The following is a 23,332-nucleotide window of genomic DNA, read 5'->3' as shown; positions in this document are numbered from 1 at the left end:
TCTCTCCCTTCCATCCACGATTGATATAGCAGCCCCTTCCATCTTCCACCATACTTCTTCTCTTCTCAATCCCTTTCTTCTTCTTCACATTTTATCTTGGGAGCCCAAGTGAAGAGTAGCCTTGCCATCACTGTTTCAGTAGCTTTGTCTTCAATGCATTGCAGCCCCGTTACGAACCAGCAATTTCATCCCCATGGAAGATCACCATTGCTGCCTCCTGTCTCGTAGCACCATAATCGGTTAAGTTCTTTCTATTTATAGGTGTAGATGAACTAATAGTGTTTGCTATTTAAAATTCTGGTTTGCATTTTTGATTGCTTGATGTTGAGACCCCATCCCTATTTGGATAATTTTAATAAATATATTTAGTTGAAAATTTCTGTTTCTGTGATTCATTATTTTTCATTCAAGCAATGGTATTTTGTTCTTATGTGGTTGTACCGATGATGGATTATAGCTGGATGAACTAAGCGTGCCAAACCCTACAAGTGAAGGATGATACTACTTGTCAAGATAGTCCATACCTAGGAGGAACCCTACATTCTGTGATATTATTAGGCCTGTGGTTATAATAAACCGAAACATGCAACCGAATTGAATAACAATCCATTGGGGATTCGAACCCTAAAGATAGTCTTCTCCCCTATTTGCATTAATTGTTAGCTTAGATTCGTTTCTTTCATTCATAGTTTAAAATTAGATCTATTGCAATTTAATTTTCATCTTTATCCTTAGGTCTAGCCACAAATCGCTCTATTTCTAGGTCAAGGGAAGTCAGGCTAGGGTGCAAAGAACGCGGACCATGCATAAAATGCAACACAAGTTGAACGTACTAATTAAACAAAAATTAAAACTAGTAAATTAAAAGGTGTTAACTAATAAAAACAATTAATAAAAATAAAAATCATAACTAAAAAGTAAAAAAAAAAAAACTAATTTAAAACTAACAAAAATACTTACCTGGTATTGGCGGTTGCGCAATTCCATGTGCTGCCCCCGATGAATGGTTACACATGATCTCAAGGGGCTGGGGGAATTAAAATTAAACCTAAACGCCCAATCTAATGCTGAAATTTAAAAAAAAAAAATTACATAAAATAACCCTAATTACATGAAGTCTAGGAATTAAAAGTAAACTAAACGGATAGCTTGTCCTTACTCGTTAGGTATACTAAAATTAACCTAATAAAGAGATTAAAAATAAAAATAAAAATTCTGAAATTATAAAATTAAAACTAAATCTAAGTAACACTAAACAACTCAATCAATCTTAGCAACCATGCTTCGATTTCCCGGCAATGGCACCAAAATTTAATTGTGTCGTTAACCGGTCAAAAACAAAATCCTAAATTAATCCAGCAAGTAGCAAGTAAGGGGTCGATCTACGGGGAATTGGAAGGCTAAATTACTAAAATGATAAGACACATATAGAATCGACATGGCCCAAGAAGGAACGAGCCTGCCGAACAGAAGTGAGAGGGGGTAACTTAGCAATCAAATTAACCTTAACCGGGTCACCCTCAATGCCTCGTGCAGAAACAATGTGGCCAAGGACAATACCCTTTTGAACCATGAAATGGCTCTTCTCCCAACTAAGAATGCGGTTGGTCTCCACACATCATTTAAGAACTTGAGATAACCGATAGAGACACTCATTGAAAGATGACCCAAAGATAGAGAAGTCATCCATGAAAACCTCTAAAGATTGGCCAACCATGTCAGAAAAGATGGCATCATACGCCATTTAAAGGTGGTCGGAGCATTGCACAACCCGAAGGGCAAACGTCTGAATGCAAATGTACCAAAGGGGCAAGTGAATGTTGTTTTCTCTTGGTCACTGGGACAGATAGGGACTTAATTGTATCCCAATTAACCATCAAGAAAACAAAAGTAGCTCTGCCCAGCCAATTTCTCTAAAATCTGATCAATGAAGGGCAGAGGAAAGTGGTCTTTGTAGGTGACCTTGTTTAGCTTCTGATAATCAATACAAACATGCCAACCCGTAGTGGTACGAGTGGGGACAAGATCACCTTGGTCATTGGGAACAACTGTGATGCCGGACTTCTTAAAGACAACCTGAGTGGGGCTGACCCATTGACTATCTGAGATAAGGTAGATGCCAGCATCAAGCCACTTCACTACTTCCCTCATATTAGGATTCAGACGACGTTGTGGAGCCCTAAAGGGTTTTGCTCCATCCTCACAATAAATCTTGTGCATACAAACTGAAGGGTCAATACCCTTAAGATCAACCAAGGACCAACTAATGGCGGCCTTGTACTCAGAAAGAACTTTCAAAAGTTGAGCCCCTTGTCTGGACGAAAGATCGGATGAGATAATAACAGGCAATGTCTCTCCTTTCCCTAAAAATGTATACTTAAGGATGGAAGGGAGAGGTTTAAGCTCCAACTTTGGAGGGGATATTAGAGAAGAAGGTTGGGGAGATGCAGCCAAAAGGGGGAGAGGCTCAATCCTAACTGTCCAAGGTGGTTGTCCTAAAGAGGGTGAGGCATCTTGCAAGGTGTTCACCTCTTCAGTATATGCCTCAGACTCATCTCCAAACATTACATAGTGTTGCAAAGGATCATAAATAAGCAGGTGAGAAGTGTGATCAGCCACAATTTCGTCTAATAAATCAAATGCAAAGCACTCTTCCTCTCTAATAGAACCTAAGGATGCATTGAAGATGTTGAGCCTAAGCTTCTTATTGCCAAATCTATTATATACTGAACTAGGCAAAATATTCACACTAGCCCCTAAATCAAGTAGTGCCCTACTAATGGAAAGATCTCCAATGATGCAAGAAATAAGAGGCACACCTGTATCCTTAAGCTTAGGGGTTAGGTGGCTAAAAATTACAGAACTAACCTGTTCAGTCAAATGGATGGTCTTAGGGATTTAAATTCTCAACTTACGCTTTTGGGTGCAGAGGTCTTTAAAAAATTTAGTGTAAGTAGGAACTTGCTTGATAGCATCCAGAAGGGGAAGTTTGATGCGAACTTGTTGGAATAAGTCAATCATCTCTTTCCTCTTTGCACCATTTTTATCCGAAAAAGGCTGGGGATGGTGTTTGAAGGGCTTGGGGAAAAGGGACCTTTAGAATACAAGAATCAGGTGATGGTCCCTCCATAATAGGAATGTGCAATCCCTTCCTTAGGAACTGATGAGTAACTACCACGGGTGGTGTTTCTGTACTGGGCTCATGTGTTTCCACATCACCATCTGATTTCTCAAGGGTTGACTCAGCCTCTGCTTGGTTTTGAGAATTAGTGGGCAACATCCCATTAGTAGTTAAGGATGCATCAGGTTTTTTCATCCTTTTACCACTCCTCAAGATTGTGACCGATTGAACTTGCTCTTTCCCTGTACCCGTTTGACTATTTGGGTTACCTATTGGTTGACTTGACAATTGGTCAGCCTTCCTCCTACTTATAGCATCAGCTAGTTAACCAAGTTGGTTCTCTAGCTTTTTAATAGACTGAGTATGTGAGTGTAGCAACTGTGTGTTCTGCACGAGTTCACTTAATGCTTTTAGCACCTTCTCCTCAAAGGATTGATTTTGTTGGGGTTGAGGATATGGTGGTTGTTCACCCCTATAGGAATTGGATTGAACATTAAATGGTGGCCTATATGGTGGGTTTGGAGGATTATTAGGTAATGAGTTTCTCCATGAAAAGTTTGGGTGATTTTGCCATCCCGGGTTATAAGTATTGGAAAAAGGATCATTACCCGATTTAGGAAAACTTTGAGCCACTTGTACCTGTTCCTGAACAAACTCAGGGTATTGTGCAGCCGAAGGGCAGTTCGTCATATAATGACTAGGGCTAGCACATAAGGCACAAGCTTCAGTCTGATTAGATGGAGAAAAACTCATTGGGAAAGGGGACATAAAATTCTGTCCCACAGACATCAAATAATCCAATTTCTTGGACAGCATGTCAATCTTAGCGGTCATCTCTACAGTTAGATTGATCTCATAGAGACCACCCTTCTTTGGTTGCCCTGTGTGTGGAATCTCAGTTCTAGAGGTTGAAGCATGATTGGAATTCTCACTAAGAGTTTCAAAAAGATCCCACGCTTCAGTCTCATTCTTGTGCATAAATGTTCCACCACAAGAGGAGTCCACCATTTGCCTATATCGGTCATGGAGACCATCATAAAAACACTGGACTAACTGTCATTTCAGGACAGCGTGGTGGGGCCACTTCCGAAGTAATTCCTTAAGTCTTTCCCACGCTTCATGCAATTGCTCGCCCTCTAATTAGGAAAAGTTGGTAATAGCTCGCCTAAGGCTATTAGTCCGACCAACGGGAAAGAATTTTTTTAAAAATTCTTGCTACATCCCTTGTCCATGTAGAAATCCTAACCGAGTCTAGGGAATGAAGCTAGTGTTTGGCTTTGTCCTTTAAAGAGAATGGGAACAGAAGCAACTTTAGGGTATCTTCAGAGAGGTTTTGGATTTTGACTGTAGAGCATACGTTTAAGAATTCATCAAGATGTTTGTAAGGCTCCTCATTAGCAAGTCCATAATAGGATGGTAACATTTGTATGATGCTGGACTTGATCTCATATTGTACAGCCTGAATGGCAGGCAACTGAATACAAGATGTAGGAGTATAGGCACTTGGAGTGAAGTGCCCACTCAGTGGCCGTCTTGGCTGATCCTCATCACCCATTTTATTACTATCCTTAAGTCTAGCCAAAGATTGCTCTATTTCTAGGTCAAAGGTAGTCAGGTTGGGGTGCAAAGAATGCCGACCATGCATAAAACAAATAACTAGTTGAATGTGCTAACTAATCAAAAAAATTAAAACTAATAAAATAAAAAAGTAACTAATTTAAAACTAAACGAAAATACTTACCTGGTGATGGCAGTTGCACAAATCTATTGTCGCTTGAACGTGCCGCTCTCGATGAACGATTGTAGAAGTACACTTATGATCTTAAAGGGATGGGAAAATAAAATTAAACCTAAACAATCCAATCTAATACTTGAAATAAAAATTACATAAGATAAACCCTAATTACATGAAATATAGGAACTAAAACCAAAACTAAGAAGAGTAAACCAAAAGAACAATTTCTTCCTTGCTCTATCTACTAGGCTGCCTACAAAAGCAAAATGAATGTTAGTTAGACTGAACTAAAATTAAACTAATGAAGAGATTAAAAAGAAAAATTATGCAATTATGAAATTAAAACTAAAACAAAATAACACAAAACAACTAAATCAATCTTAGCAACCATGCTTCAGTTCCCCAGCAATGGCACCAAAATTTGATTGTATCGTTAAGTGATAAAAAATAAACCCTAAAACTACAATTAGAAATATAGTGGTAAGAAAGGGATCGAACTACGGGGAACTGAAAGGCTGAATTAACTAAGATTATAAGATGGAAGTGGTGGAATTTAAATTGCAATAAATCTAAATTAAGCTAAGAATAAAAGAAACAAAACTAAATTAACGAGGATATGAAGTTATGGAAAGAAGGCTATCTTTAGGGTTCGAATTCCCAATGGAATTATTATTCAATTCTGATGCATGCTTCGGTTTATTACAACCACAGGTTTAATAACACCACAGAATGTAGGGTTCCTCCTAGGTATGGATTATCTTGATGAGTACTATTGTCCTTTGCTTAAGGGCTTGGTACGACTTGTTCGTTCAACTATAATCCATCATTGGTACAACCACATAAGAAAAGAATAATATTGCTCGAATGAAAGAATAATGAATCACAGAATCAAAATTCTTCAACTAAGTACATCAATTAAAAATCATCCAAGTAGGGATGGAGTCTCAACATCAAGCAATTAAGAATACAAACCAGAATTTTAAACAACAACTACCATTGGTTTATCTACACCTAAAGATAGAGAATACTTAGCCACTCATGGCGGTAAGAGACAGGGGGCAGCAATGGTGATGATGATCTTCCATGGAACACAATGCATAGGTGAATGGTGATGCAATGTTGATGGAGGCAGCGGCTGTAGAGACGATGGTGTTGATCTCTATACAATGATGTCCAGAAAAACCTGTGGAAGAGAAAAGAATTTGGAAGCTGAAAAATTGTTTAACGATGGAAGGGTCTACCCCCCTTAAAAAGGAAATAATAATGGCAAAAGAAAAGAGAGAGTGTGAGAGATGGAGAGAAAATAGAGAGAGAGAGAGAGAGAGATTGTGAGGGAAATGGGATAACGTCAAAGAGAGAAAATGGTGATGGGATTTTTGGATTTTTAGGAGAGAGGGGAGAGAACCGTGGGCAGCAATTAGGAAAGGAATGGGATTTAAGGAAAAGAGATAGGAGATAGATCACGTGGAAGGAGTTTAAAAGGAATGGGAGAGAGATATGGTGGGAGAAACATTAATTAGGAAAAAGAGATTTTAGGAATGAGAGAAGAAATAGGAGAGAGAGAAAAGAGAATTGAGAAGAGTAGGAGAGATGGGAAGGAGAGAGCACGTGGAGGAGGTGGGAGAGATAAAATAAAGAGAGATTTTAGGGACAGGTTTTAGGAGATATAGGAGAATGTGGGCAGCACATGGCTTCTCTCTTCTCTTCAAATTCCAATTCCCCTTTTTGCCCTTACACTTAAAATTATTCTCTTTTTATATTTTTCTCTTTCAAAACTTCTAAAATTACATATGACCCACAAAATTAAGCTCAACTTTGCTTGCATCATCCTCATGCAAAATGACCAATATACCCCTGAGACCAAATTCGGTGGAGCTAGGTGGGGACCACCTCCTAAACTCGAAAATACAAGAGGTCTTCATTGGGCCAGGCTTGAGTAGCATTGAACTCCTCCAACTTGGTTTTCTCAATTTAGACTCCAAAAATGCACTTGTCGTCCAATATTTCCAATATACCGAAAATACCCCTATACCTTGAAAATATAGAAAAGTACCTGAATAGCTCCATTCTAAGCAGATAAAAATGCAGAATTAAATGGAATAATTTCACACATAAACGTGTTCATCAGTCACCCCGCTCTTCACTAAAGGGGGAAGCAATTGTCACCATATTCTCAACACAAGAGGCATTTTTCACATTGCTAGCTTCCCGAGCTGCGTCGCCCGCAGCTACCTGAAGCTCCGTAGGAGCCCTCAAGGCCGGCATAACCTTAATAACCAAAACACTATTGTCAGCACGGGGAGACAGCTCCCCCCTCATTCGACCCCCCATCGTCCTTAGGCAAGATGAGGACCCGCCAGCACTTAGACAACTTGCCAACTTCATGAGTAGACAGGCCAGATGAGCCCCCTCTCTTCTTTAGTCCTTCTGCCATCCTCACTTCAACCTTCTTCAGATCATCTCGGGAAAGTTTCACTTCAAAAAGGAAAATGGAGGTACAAAACAAATGATATTAGTGTCAATGGGCAAAGGAAAATGAAGCTACAACAAGCTAAGATTAGCCCTAGACTCACCTGACTTCCTAAGCTCCTCAACTCCCTCCAAAGACTCAAACACCGATTGATCTACTGATCGGGCATTGCTATTTATCGTGTCCAGATCAACCATCTTAGATGTAGAGAGCAACGACATCTAGTTAACCTCTCTATACCATCCCTCAGACACAGTCCACCACACCATGCTAAAGGGGATAGTTCCCCTATTGGACGGACGAGGTTGACAGAAAAAACACTTCTTCTTCCAACCTTTATTAGAAGATCTCAACCAACCCACTCATCACATAGGTCCGACAACTGATGTAGTACCAGTCACCTTAAGCGTGTGGTAGTATGCAAAAAGTTTGAAAGAAATATTAATTTTCAAGGTTTCACAGGCAATTATGAAACCCACTATGATCATCCATGAGTTGGGCACCAATTGGGCAGAAGCAATATCATATCAGTCCAATACCTCCGCAACGAAGGAGTGGATAGGAACCCTAAATCCAGAATGAAAAGCTAACTTGTACAAGCAAACCTCTCTAGAGGAACTAGAGCACGCTCTCTCATCAGAAGAGGGGAGATTGACCCAATTGATTCAGGGATGTGGAAACTAGACTGGAGGTTCTCTAATTTCCCCTCAGTTTTTTCCGCGTCTCTCACTCCTTCTGGTGGGGCAAGAGATCTTCGAGACCCCATCTTCCCCTTACCTTTGCCAATGGGAGATGAACGATCAAAAGCCATTTTCGAGAAGAAATCAAGAAGCCCAAGAATAAGCTAAAGAAAACCCAAGAAATGCAAGGAAAGAAGGTGATAGAGAAGTGAGAACTTACTGATTGCAACCGAAAGAAAGTGGAAATAGAAGAAATGCACCACTGAGGAATTGAGTAGAAGAGACGATGACTTCACCCCATATCAAGTACTCTGTAGGCCATGATATGCTTAGCGAAGGGAGAACTTGAAGAGTTCGAATGATAAAAGAACCTTCAGTGCCGTCAAAAAATCAACAGTTCCCAAGCCCAAGCACAACACACATCAGAATCCATAGACACATCGAAAGTAAGCGCAAAAGAAAATCGACGGCCTCAACGGAAGCTTGGCCAAAAAAAGTCCCCAGGAAGACACTTGTGTGTACGAACTTTGAAAAGAAACTCTTCAAAAGCACATGACATGCCGCTGAAACCATTCAATATTTAATCTCAGCCGAAGAAGGCCAAGGGATCTCAACGAACTACCTAATCCCTTAACCCTGTTCAGACTTAAGTGAGTGGGGGGGGGGGGGGGGGGGCTCTAATACGCATAATATCATACACGCCGGATGCGTGGCATAAAATATCCATACTTCACAAAGGATCTGAACTCGTCCACTGCTCCGCGAAGGATCCACAACAGATCTGAACCATCCACATTGAAGCCCTTCCATACAAAGCACTTTCGAAATAGGAGGCTAACTTGGTGGCTAATCTGGGAAACTTTCACTAAGAAGATTCCTATTGAAAATCTACCTTCTATTCTCTCCCGCAAAGATCCAACTTCCATTCAAGGATGCCTTCCTGAATGGGATTCTAAGGTATAAATATGTGGTAAGCTCCACAAGTATTACTCGAATTCACTACTGGTTAATCTTTACACTCTTGCTCTTCCAATCCTAATTGTTGTTGCTGAAGAAACTGACTTAGGAATTGGAGAATCCCCCCACGGACCCACCTCTAGTCCTCTCTTGTGTCTCTTGTTTCATCTCTGCAGACTAGTGCAGTACCATGTCAAGACTGTCTCAATTTTTGCAGCAACAATACAAAAGGTAAAAAAAAAAGTAAAGTCACAAATTATTTGACACTTTTAGGTGCATCAATAAGAAAATCCCTTTTATACAAAATCAGAACCAAAAGTAATGAGGCTTGGGATGTCTAGCTTTGCTTATAGACATGAGATTTTCTATTCATTCTCTTAAGTTTTCAATGGGAGGAAAAAACATTACATTTTGCTTCTAATGAGAGAAAGGACTAAAAGAATACAATCATTTTTAGTCCCACATTGAATATTAAAAAGAACTATTTCTTGTTGTCACCTCCAAGAGGTGTCAAATTGATTTTTAACTAGAATTTTTTACCCTCATACTCATTCTATAGTCTCTCTAAAGTGAGGGGGTAACAAGGTAATTCTGTCTTTATCCCCTTCATCTTCATTCTATATGGTGGGTTTTCAAAACTCTATCCTCTTAAATGTTCTGTTTCCAAGAGTTTGATGTTGATGTTCCTTTTACAATTGTTATCATCTATCTTCTTGAAAATCTTAATATATACAAACTTACCCCCCCCCCCCCCCACCCTATCATTTTCATTTCCCTTTTAAACAAATGATATTTTTCTTTCTTATGACCTTTTTTTTATGTGAAAAAGAAATATACAAACTAAAAAGCGGAAAACACAAGAGAGTTAGAGTTCAGGGCCTTTCTGGCCAGATTAGAAGCAATTGCATAACAGAAAGGGTCCCCTATCCTACTAAACTTTAAGTCCAAGTCCTGGGCTACAGAGCTGATATAAAGAAGGTCCTAAAGGAGATGCCACGGCCAAGGATTAGTGGTTGGTGATGGAAGAAGATCGGGGATCTGTTGATTCGCACACCACACTTCTTTCATCTTCAGTCCTAAACTAGAAGCATGATCGAGCCCCGTACGAATACAAAAAAGCTCCAGTTCCAGCTTGTGAGTAGATTTAATCGAACCTGCAGCAAGCAACTTAAACTTGCCATTTATAAAAAAATAAAAAATATGCCCATCCTGTTGTACTTAGACCTGGGGTTTGAAATCCTGCAGAGATTAAGACAGGAACTTTGAAATTAGGTAAATGAGAAAATTTAGAAAGATGAGGCACCTCCTCAAGTTGGGGAACAACATCATAGGGGTGAACAATGGGGGGGGGATAATTCCAAATCAGCTATCCATCGATCAATATTTCTCTTAACCCAAACCGGATCCGGTTTCTCATGGCCATAGTCCACCTTGTTGCGAACAGACCAAATAAAATAACAAGAAATAATACATATCCCAAAGAACCAAGATAAAGCTTGTTTGTCCATCTTAAACTTAACCAACATAGAGAGACAGAACTTTTCCAGAGAGGGGTGAGACAAGAACTCGGTTCTCAACCCCAGCGGACTAGTAGCCCAAATATATTTAACCCAATCACATGAAAGGAATATGTGCCAGTATGATTCGACACAATTTCCACAAAGAGCACAGTAGGGGTCGATCGGAAGCCATTTATGCAAGGTTGCCTTGATTGGGAGACCTACATTTAACACATGCTAGAAAAACGATTTAAATTTGGGATGTAATTTAAGTCTCCAAAAAAACTTTCACCAAGTGGAAAGAAGAAAATTAAATGATGGATTTAAAGCCGACAGAGATCTAGCAGCAAGTTTAGTGGTGAATTTTCCAGATTTAGCCAGATAGCAGCACCAACTATCATCAGAAGCAGACAAATCAATTCTATGAATATGTAAAGAGACATCCACAGGGACAATAGAACTAAGCAAACTAGAATTCCACTCAGCATTAGTAATAAATTTATCAACCTTTTCAGACAAACCAACAATAATTGGAGATGGAATAGAACACCCGGGTAGAGATGGAATCCGGGATCAGTTAAAAAAAAAATCGATTTCCCATTACCTATTTTCTTGACCACTATTTTTTTCAATGAAGGAATAATATGCCTAATACTATTCTAGGTCCAGGAACCATTTTTAGAGATTGTTTTGGGGTAAAAAAAACGAAGCATTTGGGAAATACCGGGCTTTTAGGACTTGAGCCCATAAGGAGGATTGATTGGTACGTAATTTCCATCCCAACTTCATCAACAAAACTACTAAATCCCAACCCTCCCAGAGATTTAGAAATACACATTTTATCTCAAGCAATAAAAGCAGATATCTTGTGAGAGCCATAATTACCAAGCTAGAAATTTAGACAAATAGAATCAATGGATCTACAAATCTTAATGGACTTGAACCTTCTGACCTTGACATGTCATGTATGTGCTTCAGTCTTCGGATACTTTGTTTGGAGTTCTATTATTTAGATTGCAACATCCCTCTGACTGAAATTCTCAGGTTTTGCACTTGCACTTGATCTTTGAACAAATTTGAATTGATCTCGAATGCTTCCAAAAACCAAAGGTTATGGCAATCTAGGCTGTGTTTGATATGCATTCTTGGAATGCATTCTAGGACGATTTCGTATTCTCAGATGATAAAAATAATTGTTTTTATCGTCCAAGAATGTGCAATTGAACTAGAATGCACTCTTGCATTCCAAGAATGCATACCAAACACAGCCCTAGTGAAGGTTGAATTCGATTCTAACAGGACCAATTGTGTGATGGAAGGGTAAAGTTCATTCCATCAAATGGTAAGGGTATCCAGCTCGTTGTTGAATAACAAACACTGCATCAAATACAGGGACTCATGGATTCCCCATCCATGAAGTCTGTGATAGAATTTAATTACGCAATCTCCACGACAAATCATTAAACATGGAACCACAATCAAGAGATCAAGGAGAATCTCTTACTTGGATCCATATCGTTTGAAGGAGATGATTATCTTGCACTCAGACTTTCTCTGTTGATCTATTTTGCTACCTTCTATATAAAGGGTAGGGAAAATTACAAATGAGTATTGTTACCAATTTATAGATTGAAAGCAAGGACCAACCCTGATGCAAATAATCATTCTCTCCCCTAATAAGGTTCAAATTAAGCTCCAAATTAATGGATGCTGCCAAAGGGAGTGGTGAAGCCATACAAAAAAAGGAAGAGACTGAGAGAATTGAAGGCCGAGGTAAATAGAGCATTTGCACATTTTTGTTAATCCATGAACAAGATCTATAGACACATAACATAGACCAAGACTGTTTAAGAATCAGTCTTGGGTTATTATCAAACTCTAATCTATAACCAATAATATGGTAAATTGGCTCGCCTAGCCTTAGCAACACAGTCTCTATTCCCTCTCATAAGTTTCTTATGTCCTTAAACAGTCTTGGGTTATTATCAAACTCTAATCTATAACCAATAATATGGTAAATTGGCTCGCCTAGCCTTAGCAACACATTCTCTATTCCCTATCATAAGTTTCTTATGTGGGACTAAAAAATTACTTTTTACTCCAAGAGAGGAGAAAGGACTAAGAGAATGCACTCATTTTGAATATTACATTAGAAATTTAAGAGAGAAGGGAATGAGAGTATAAACAAGAGGCAGATATGATAGAGTTTTAACTTTGTTTAGATAGGCAGTTCGGCCAAGTTTTGACACCCCCTACAAGTACCAATATGGATTTCTTTTGTTGCAATTGCTCAATCACAATGCTGCAATGGTACAATAAATAAATAAATAATAGAAGGAAGAGGGTTCCCCATGCTACCAGTGGAGGGGAAGTCTCCCACACCACAACAATGGTGGCACAGGGAAGAACATCATCTACATGGGGCCCACATGTCAAGGGAGGAAAGAAAATAAAAATAAAAAACCCATGTTAAAACTTAGAAGGCGTATAGTACATTGGCTGTGTGGGAAACTTTTTCCAATAATAAAATTCCTTTCTGATTTTAACTTTGGTTAGACTGTAATCTGTTTTGATATTCAGCCATGGTTCTCACTGGGGCCTGCGTTTTCAAAATCATTTCTTCATACTCGTCTTCAGGGTTTGACAGAGCAACAATGGCCCCTCCAGCTCCTATAGAAGCTTCACCTTCATGCAAGACAACTGTTCTGATCACGATATTCAGATCAAATGTTTGATTACAAGAGAAGAATCCTATAGAGCCCGAGTAGATGCCTCTAGAAGAATTTTCAAGAGCATCAATAAGTTCCATTGATCTTAACTTAGGTGCACCAGTCATTGAACCTCCCGGGAATGCTGCTCTAACACAGTCAACTGAGCTCAAATTTGCTTGCTTCTTTCCTCTGATTGTACTCACCATAGTGTGAACAGTAGCATACGATTCCACATCCATCAGAAGAGGGACATGCACTGATCCAGGTTCACAGACACGAGCCAGGTCATTCCTTAGCAGATCAACTATCATTAGATTTTCGGCTTGATCCTTTTCGCTGTTGAAGACAAGATGAAAGTATGTTAGTAAAATACATAGGTGGAAACAGTTAAATAGTTCTTTCTCAGTCAAACCTACCATAACATTTTCTGGCCATCTAGTTGAAAATCTATTAAACAATTTGGTTTAATTCGTCTGATTGGAATTTTGGCATGGAAGATCTTTTAGGTGATTAACTGTCATATGGAAGTTTAGTTGCCAGCATGTACTCTTTTAGAACTGTGTATCATTTAATACCATTGAATGGAATAGTAGTATTGCCAAAGTACATCGACAACCTATGTAATTGGTCCCTTAGAGAATCTCAAATACTATCAAGCAGATATAAGACAGGAAAACCTAATGACTAACATAGAATGTGAAGCAGTACCCTAAACTCCAGAGATGTTATTCTTTGTTAAAAGAGTGCTGATTCCAATGTCAACCATTAAAGATACAAGGTTCTACTTTACCTGTTTTGGAGTCGCAGCTTGAGCATCATATCTTCCTCTAGAGCTGTACCACGGGCAATGGTTCCCTTAATGGGTTTCGCTTCCAGAAAGCCATTTCTATCCAGACGTAGGAACCTCTCTGGTGAAGAACAGCAGATGCATAGACTTTCAGAAGCAAAGTTTAGCCAGGCAGCATAAGGGGCTGGATTTTTTTCTCGTAAATTAAGGTATAGCTCCAAGCAATCTATGCCCTCAATTCTCTTTCTCATCTGAGTTGTGAGGCATAGCTCATAGCTTTCTCCATCTTTGATGAACTCCAAACACTTCTCAACATCTTTGATGTACTGATCTCTAGATTTCTCAGCAAGGAAGCCTGCATTATGTGGGTCCAACATCACATGCTGTGATGTCTGCTTCTTGAACCTTCCTGTAGCAGAAACTTTTAAGTCTAGAAGCTTTTTCTCTGTATCCTCCAACCATGATAACGTGCTGCAGCTTTCCAGTTGTTTTGTAGAACCTTCAGGCTGACAGATATCATGTAGAGACAAAACATACACGTCATCATAGAGATGATCGGTTACTATAAAGTTGTCGACGAAGAAGAAACATGCATCAGGTGTGCTTGATTTGTGACGGTTAGATGTTACACCACACTCAACTTTAAGGTTATACCTGCCTTATCGGAATATCAAAATCAGACGTGTAGATTTAAGGAGTTCTGTAAGAAGAATGGCAAAAATCAAAGGAGTAAATGAAAGAGATAATTGATGATGTTTTCAATACACATAGTTACTGGGGCCCACAACATCTGATTCATGTTTAACATTGCCGATATTTTTTTTAATCTTTTTAATGATGAATAATTTAAGTTTAGGGAAGTAGTTTTCTGTCCGGGAGTGTGGCCTACTCCAGCACTCCCATGTGTCTATCACTTTCCTCCTCAAAACAAGAGGACAGATGAGTCTTTTCATATGGGGAGGAGAGAGACAGACTCATGGGAGTGCCCGTGTAGGCCACACTCCCGGACAGAATTCTTTTTCCCTCAAGTTTAATAAGATACTTGTTAGGAAACTCTGTCAGCATTTTTTCCTGCCGATCTCAAGCCCGCATAAAGGAGGGTTGGGGTGTCAGGTTGACAACTGGCATCGTAAAAACTTCAGCCAAACTATTTTAACATAGATTCTAGAGTTTTACACAAGGTTTAAAGTATTGATATCGGGTATCGTATCGCAAAGGTGATTTAAGAAACGTATCGTATCGTATCAAAGAGACGCAAGACACACTAAAGATAAACATGGAAATATTTAGGATACATGCAAAATACAATTTTGAAGCATAAAACACTATAAACAAGTAATATGTAAAATATATCATGCATAACGAGGAGAAAAAAGTACAACGAGACAAGTACATTCAATTGATTATGTATAAAGGATGAAGTTTTTTACTTGTAGCAATAAAAAAAAAATGTCATTTTCAGTTTGGGGAATATTTAGGGTTTAGATACTCACCTCATTGCAAAAAAAATCTAGTTTGATGCAATCATTCAGGTTGTTTTTCACTAACCTAGTGATCCATTGCAAAAAACGACACCAAAAATCAATATTTGAGCAAAAAATTGAAAATTTTGATAGAAAACTATTATTGCGCAAATCTTGTTTTGATCCTTGATTGCAGGTTGTTTAATTACCAAATGATAATGAAATCAACACTACTAGAATCGCTTTTGCCAGCAGAAACAAGCAATCAAGTTAATTTTGCCAAAACAAAATTGATTACAATGCCTTAGGAGCTCTTAGTAAGTGTTTTGAATCATTGAACGAGTAATATAAGTTTATAAGAGATATATCAAGTATATTGATAAGTATCAACCAAATCGGGTCACATATCAACCCTATACAGTTGATACTTTTTTTAGGTATCGTATCGGTACTCTAAAAATAAGATATGTATCGGCAAGGTTTAAAGTATCGGTATTGCGTATCATATCGGAAGGGTGATTTTAAGACACTTATCGTATCGGAGAGACGCAAAATACTTTAGATACGTATGGAAATGGTCAAGAAACACATGGAAATGCTTATGATAAATGCAAAATACAGTTTTGAAGCATAAAACACTATAAATAGGTAATATGTAAAATATATAATGTATAAAATGGAGAACAAAGTACGATAAAGCAAGAAGTGCATTCAATTGATTATACAAAAAAGATGTGATTTCCTACATGTACTAATACCAATTTTTTAGGTATCGTATCAGTACCTTAAACATAAGATAAGATATGTATTGGCAGATACGGAAGGATACTTTAAACCTTGTGTATCGGTTAGTATCGGATGATACGTTAAGATACTTAAAACCTTGGTTTTACATTTTTTGATCCTATGCTAGGGCATTCCCCAGAAGCAATGTGTGTAGCACATTGTGAGCAAGGGTTAGTTAGGGTGTCCCTATAAGTGACACACCACTTCAATGCCTGATTGTAGTAATAACTGGGCAAGGGTTCTCGCACCATGGACGAATGTAGGTAAAGTTATGCAGATTCATCACCAAAATAGGCTTGTTTTATTAGGAATAAGTCTAGGGTTGGGTTCTATACATGTTGGGCCTTTGATCCCATGGGTTTTCGATGTAATAGGTCACTTTTATGGACCTACAGTATGGGTAATAGGGTTACATACAGGATTTGATGTTTTATTTTCCCATACATAGTTTTATTTTATGTTTTAAATTGAACCAGTGGTTCAAATTTAAGTGAAGTTAGAATATTCTTTTTTTTTAATTCTCAAGGACTTTAATTTAAGTATCTAGTTGGGTTGGATTAGGACTTTGTTTTGAGTCCAATTTAGTTTCCTACTCAATTTAGGTTACCTAATAGGTTAAGGATTGGGTTAGATGATGAGCACATTTATGTGTGAAATTTTAGGGCATAAATTATACATTTTACCACATTGAATAGAGTTACTCGGTGCTTTCTTATGCTTTTCAGGGTTTAGGTGAATTCTTGTGAAAATGAAGGAGATGATGCTAAGGAGATGTTTTTAAGCTTTTTAGAAGTGTAAATGGATGCATAGCCCATTGAGTCAGCCTTGAATGGTTCAAACGGCACTTAATTCCGAGTTGAAACGAAGAAGTTATGGCGTTTATAACGACGCGTGAAAATGGTCTCAGGGGTTTATTTATAATTATTGACAGTCGGATGGGGACAAAGTGAAGCGGAAGTTCGGATTTTAGGAGCCTTAATGCAATTATCAAAAGTTACTTTACTGTACCCGAAAGATTCCATTTGGAAGGCTCTGGACAGTCCAACTTCAACTTGAGATATCTTGGGCTCCCCAACTCCGAATTGGATGAAATTTGGGTCTATTTTGTGTGATTTCTCGCAAGGAACACAATGGTGAGACCTATATAAGCACCCCATGCTCCATATTTTCTGAAGGACAGAATGGGTATTTTATTTATTCTTGAAGGAATCCTAGTCATCACCCTTACTCTCTCTCTCCTTCAACTTCTCAAGGGCACTTCTGGAACTCTACTTGGGATAGATTTATTTTGAAAGATATTTTCTCATCTATGGAAGGTTGAAAAATCAAAGATGCTTTGATTTTATTGCTTGGAGAAGATATTTACAAAGAAAAGGAAGCACAAGTTAGAATTAGAAATTTACTTTTCTAAAAATAGAAGGTCTATGTAAATAATCTTCTCTTCTTCTTCTTTCTATTTTTTTCTTTTTTTCTTAGGATTCAAGGCATTGTAAAAGAGGAAGGAGAAGAGAATATTCTCTTTTCTTAGGGAATATTTCTCCTACACTTCCCCCTTCTCTCTTCTCCTCTCTTCCCCTATAAATACCCCTTGCCCTTTGGGTTGTAAGAAGTTAGTTTTTTAGTTCAGTTTTTAGTTAGTTTCTAGTTCAATTTTAATTCAGTTTTTAGTGTAATTTTTAGTCCATTCACTTAGTAAAATTTCTTTTCTTCTTCTCCTTCTAAGTTATGATTTTTGGTTTTTCTAAGTTCTAGTTTGCTTTTTGATTTTCATTTAATGGTTGTAATAGGTTTAGTTTATGCTTTAATTTCAATTTAAGTCTTCAATTGGGTTGTAATTTCTTAATTCTAATTTAGGTTTTAAGCCTTCTAGTCTAAGTTCTTAAGTTGCTGACAAGACTTGAAGATTTAGAAGAGGAGGTCAAGGTAAGTTTATAAAGTATTCAAGCTTTTCAGTTACATTCATGCAAGGACATCAAGGTTTTACTATCTAAATTCTCAATCTCATTCTCCCTCTCCTCTATCTCTCTCTATCTTCTTCTTCTTCTCCCTCTATTTCTTTTATTTTTTTTATATGGTTGTGGTATGTGGATGCACTTTTATTCCCTTATTTCTTTTTATGTGATTATGAAGTGTGGCTGCGTTTTTGTTATTCCTTCCAATTTACGTTAGTTTGATAGGTTAGATGCTCATGTGTTAGGACGCCAATATAATCCTTTAATTTTGTTAGATGCTTATGAGTTAGGATGCATTAATTTTCATTAGTTTAATTTAACACTTTAATTTGGTTCACTTTGCATTACTTTTAAGTTAATTAAATAGAGTGGCGTATATCTCCTCGTGTTCGACCCGTAGCTACGATTGACCCGTACGCTTGCGGTATTATTTGAACTCAAACAAGTTTTTGGCGCCGTTGCCGGGGAGATTATTGACCACTTTATTTTTTTTATTTTTAAGTAATTCGAAGTGCTTTAGTTTCTTCTCTTTCTCCTCTTTCTTTTTTTTTTTAAAAAAAAAAAATTTTGAAAACCTCCTCTTGTTTCTTTTTTGTTTCAATAGTGTGCGCCCAATCTAAAGTCCTTCATATGCCCAAACCCAACCAATCTTGGTGCCCCTTGATTCGTTGGGTGGTTTGGATTGGCATGTGACTTATCTTTGGAGGTGACCACTCTTGATAACAGGAAAGCGACATAGTGAGAGCGTTGGAAACATAAACGTATAGTAGTCCTCCACCCTACATCAGAATCCATTTGGAGTCGCCCGTAGGTGGCTCGTGAAGACTATACGGGTTCCCTTGCTGTCAACCTATATGGCAACCTTACAGCTTTGGAACCATTGTTTTGATTTCTGAGGGATAGATGCACTATCTACCTTGGGCTCCCTCTTATTTTTAGTATTTTTTTTTTCTAGTCTTTTATTTTTCTTTAAATTTTTTTTTTTTATGGGAGACCTCAATTTGGGATAGGTGGTTAATTTAGAATAATGGGAGATACACTTCCAAATAAGACTTTGGGGGAAAGATGGACCTATGCTAAGGCAACCATGATTTTGGAGGAAATGTTTAAACAGGTTAGGGAAGCCAAAAGTAGTGAGAGAGAACAATTTTGCACTACCCCAGTACAATTTTGCTCCCCAACCCAACTATGGGCTTTCGGAAAATTTTGATTGGTCACTTCCCCAGACAATCCATGTTATGGAAGGATGCCCTAATCTTTATGGGGGTAGCTATGGTGATGAGAATGTGAGTCCTCAATTTCAATACAATTCTTTTGGCACTTACAATCAGGGGTGGAGTGATCATCCCGATTTTTTGTGGGATCAATGGAATAACCAAGCTGGACCACCCAATTTCCAATATCATGGTCAGTTTGGTCCTCCAATGCCCAACCCTCCATTAAATCTCAATGGGCCACCTCTCCTTGAACCATATCACCAACCCCTTGAGTTTCAGAACATGGGTGAGGAGGCCAGACTGAATGAGCTTGAGAAATACATATACCATGGAGAAGCAACTCTCTCAACTGATAACCATGGTACAAGAGGAGGAAACGGGTACATTACCTAGTCAGCCTAAACCGCCCCATCCCCAGTTTAATGATATTGAAAGTCCACCACCCCAGTTTGAGGTTAATGAGAGTCATTCCCAACAAGCTGCTTTTCATGATGATTTATTTGTTGAGATTGAGTCTCCTCAGGATATTAGTGAAGCGAGATTTGATGAGCTACCTGGGGAAGTCCAACTTTTTTCTGAAATTTTTGATTTTAGTGAGCCTAGTGTTTTTATTGATTTAGAATCAGATTTTCATGATAACATAGAAACCAAGGAAATTCGATCTCCCCCTCTCTCTTTGGAAAACTTAGATAATTGTCATTTTGAGGATTTCATTGTCTCACATGTTGATTTGTCCAAACCTCCTAGATTTGACGATTTTATTGAGGAGGACAATGTTAGTCATGATGCTTTTCATGCATATTTCCATGATCCTTATTTAGCAAACCAAGTTCTGCAAATAGCCGATAGCTGTATTGCTAGGATTGATTTGAGTAAACCTCCAATTTTTGATGATTATTTAGATGAGGTTATTCATAATCCTTTTTATGCTTATTGTGATCCGTTCTTGGTTGATTTTTCAAAGAATGACAGGTATTCTACATTGCAAATGGAAGAAAAGGGAAGGATTTATGGCCTGAGTTTTAGTGCCTTCATTTTCCACTATCCCATGAGGACAGTTTTTTCTATTGGATATTTCTCAGTTGTGCTTAACTTCCATATTATTTCTCGCTTTACTAAAATTCATAGTCGAGTGTTTTCTGGGTCTGAAGCTATTTCTCCATTTACTGGGCATGGATTGAGATTTCTGTTGCTGCTCCTAGCACTTTTTGTAGAGCTCATGACTCTTCATGATCCTCTTTGTTGATTATATCCGGTAAACCCCTTCATCTCCTCCCTTGTCCTTATTCTTTCTTTTATGCATGCATTGAGGACACTGCATGAATTAAGTGTGGGGGGGATGTTGGGCTTAATTGGTAAATTTTGATTGTGACAATAGTTTGATTTTGTGCATATGTCTCTTTGATTGCAAAGCGAGAGAAAGAGGGAATTAGGTGTCCTAGCATGCGAAATAATAAAAAATCTCTTTTCAAGGATGGTAATTGGTTTGTATCCGGTGAGAGGGATTGAATTGAAAAATATGAGCGTTATTTCATTTGATGGCTAGATTCCTCTATGTGTTTTATGGACCCTTTGATCTTTTGGCTAGTAGTTGAGACCAATTTGTTTGTGGCAAGGCAAGGCATGAAAGTGGAAGTGAATGAGAAAAAAGAAGAAGCAAGGAACAGAAAAGAAAGTGGAATTCCTTGGGACTAGACAGGGCACTGTGCCTCATGAAGCAGGGTGACTTGATCGAAATTCCTTGGAAAGAAACTAAAAAAAAAAAAAAAAAAAAAAAACTCTTGCATCAATGTCTCAATGTCTTATGGATATATGCAAAAAGCGAAGCTACCAAGTATTTGGGTGTCTGGTGTATGCTCCACCATGTCATTCAGAGAACAGTAGTGGAGTAGAAATAGAGTTTGTGGTTGAAAAAGAAAAAAACTTTTGCCTTAATGCCTGAAAAAAAAAAAAAAGTATGGTCAACAATACTCAATGCCTAAGTCTTTGGTTCCATCGATGCTATGGGGGGTTTACTTGAAGGTGAGTAGTGTTCAGAAAATATAAGGAGATCCCTTGAACTTGATGCATACTTGTTACTTGAATTGATGTGGGGTGATAAAATTCAAGTGTGAGGGAACCTTTGGCTCCTTGATCTTTAGTTGAACACTTTTTGGGATTATGTACACTGTCCTACTTATGCTATGATTAAAATTTGCAGCATTCATTTACAATTGAATTTTGGGTGTATATTCACTGCAAACACCCACGAGACACAACTCGTCCACTAGGGGTAACCTAGGGGTTCAAAGGCTTGTTGTACATGCTAAGTGCAACTGTGATTCCTACGAAAGTGAGTTAGGATTTTCTGCATTCTAGGTTAGTTTTTGTTTTTGCTTTACTTGAGGACAAGTAACGTTCAAGTGTGGGGGAATCTGATGAGCACATTTATGTGTGAAATTTTAGGGCATAAATTATACATTTTACCACATTGAACAGAGTTACTCGGTGCTTTCTTATGCTTTTCAGGGTTTAGGTGAATTCTTGTGAAAATGAAGGAGATGATGCTAAGGAGATGTTTTTAAGCTTTTTAGAAGTGTAAATGGATGCATAGCCCATCGAGTCAGCTTCGCAATGGTTCAAACGACACTTAATTCCGAGTTGAAACGAAGAAGTTATGGCCGTTTTCGTAACGACGCGTGAAAATGGTCTGCAGGGGTTTATTTATAATTATTGACAGTCGGATGGGGACAAAGTGAAGTGGAAGTTCGGATTTTAGGAGCCTTAATGCAATTATCAAAAGTTACTTTACTGTACCCGAAAGATTCCATTTGGAAGGCTCTGGACAGTCCAACTTCAACTTGAGATATCTTGGGCTCCCCAACTCCGAATTGGATGAAATTTGGGTCTATTTTGTGTGATTTCTCGCAAGGAACACAATGGTGAGACCTATATAAGCACCCCATGCTCCATATTTTCTGAAGGACAGAATGGGTATTTTATTTATTCTTGAAGGAATCCTAGTCATCACCCTTACTCTCTCTCTCCTTCAACTTCTCAAGGGCACTTCTGGAACTCTACTTGGGATAGATTTATTTTGAAAGATATTTTCTCATCTATGGAAGGCTGAAAAATCAAAGATGCTTTGATTTTATTGCTTGGAGAAGATATCTACAAAGAAAAGGAAGCACAAGTTAGAATTAGAAATTTACTTTTCTAAAAATAGAAGGTCTATGTAAATAATCTTCTCTTCTTCTTCTTTCTATTTTTTTCTTTTTTTCTTAGGATTCAAGGCATTGTAAAAGAGGAAGGAGAAGAGAATATTCTCTTTTCTTAGGGAATATTTCTCCTACACTTCCCCCCTTCTCTCTTCTCCTCTCTTCCCCTATAAATACCCCTTGCCCTTTGGGTTGTAAGAAGTTAGTTTTTTAGTTCAGTTTTTAGTTAGTTTCTAGTTCAATTTTAATTCAGTTTTTAGTGTAATTTTTAGTTCATTCACTTAGTAAAATTTCTTTTCTTCTTCTCCTTCTAAGTTATGATTTTTGGTTTTTCCAAGTTCTAGTTTGCTTTTTGATTTTCATTTAATGGTTGTAATAGGTTTAGTTTATGCTTTAATTTCAATTTAAGTCTTCAATTGGGTTGTAATTTCTTAATTCTAATTTAGGTTTTAAGCCTTCTAGTCTAAGTTCTTAAGTTGATGACAAGACTTGAAGATTCAGAAGAGGAGGTCAAGGTAAGTTTATGAAGTATTCAAGCTTTTCAGTTACATTCATGCAAGGACATCAAGGTTTTACTATCTAAATTCTCAATCTCATTCTCCCTCTCCTCTATCTCTCTCTATCTTCTTCTTCTTCTTCTCCCTCTATTTCTTTTATTTTTTTTATATGGTTGTGGTATGTGGATGCACTTTTATTCCCTTATTTCTTTTTATGTGATTATGAAGTGTGGCTGCGTTTTTGTTATTCCTTCCAATTT

At 37.9% G+C, this 23,332-nt stretch overlaps 1 protein-coding gene across 3 annotated transcripts in view; it reads right to left on the bottom strand.

Moving 5' to 3' along the window:
* Positions 1–12,775: 12,775 nt before the first annotated feature.
* LOC122661647 (aminodeoxychorismate synthase, chloroplastic) overlaps positions 12,776–23,332 on the bottom strand; it is a 112,904-nt gene continuing 102,347 nt past the window's right edge. For all 3 annotated transcript variants that reach the window (XM_043857112.1, XM_043857113.1, XM_043857114.1), the window contains 2 exons: positions 13,964–14,614; positions 12,776–13,509 (listed from right to left, as the gene is read on the bottom strand). In XM_043857112.1, coding sequence (XP_043713047.1) covers positions 13,005–13,509; positions 13,964–14,614 — 1,156 coding nt within the window. In that variant the 3' untranslated portion in view covers positions 12,776–13,004. The remainder of the gene's footprint in view (positions 13,510–13,963; positions 14,615–23,332) is intronic.

The sequence above is a fragment of the Telopea speciosissima genome, chromosome 5 (genome assembly GCF_018873765.1).
Source record: "Telopea speciosissima isolate NSW1024214 ecotype Mountain lineage chromosome 5, Tspe_v1, whole genome shotgun sequence".
NCBI lineage: Eukaryota > Viridiplantae > Streptophyta > Magnoliopsida > Proteales > Proteaceae > Telopea > Telopea speciosissima.
The sequence above is the reverse complement of the archived record's forward strand: the minus strand, read 5'-3'. Positions and strand labels throughout refer to the sequence as shown.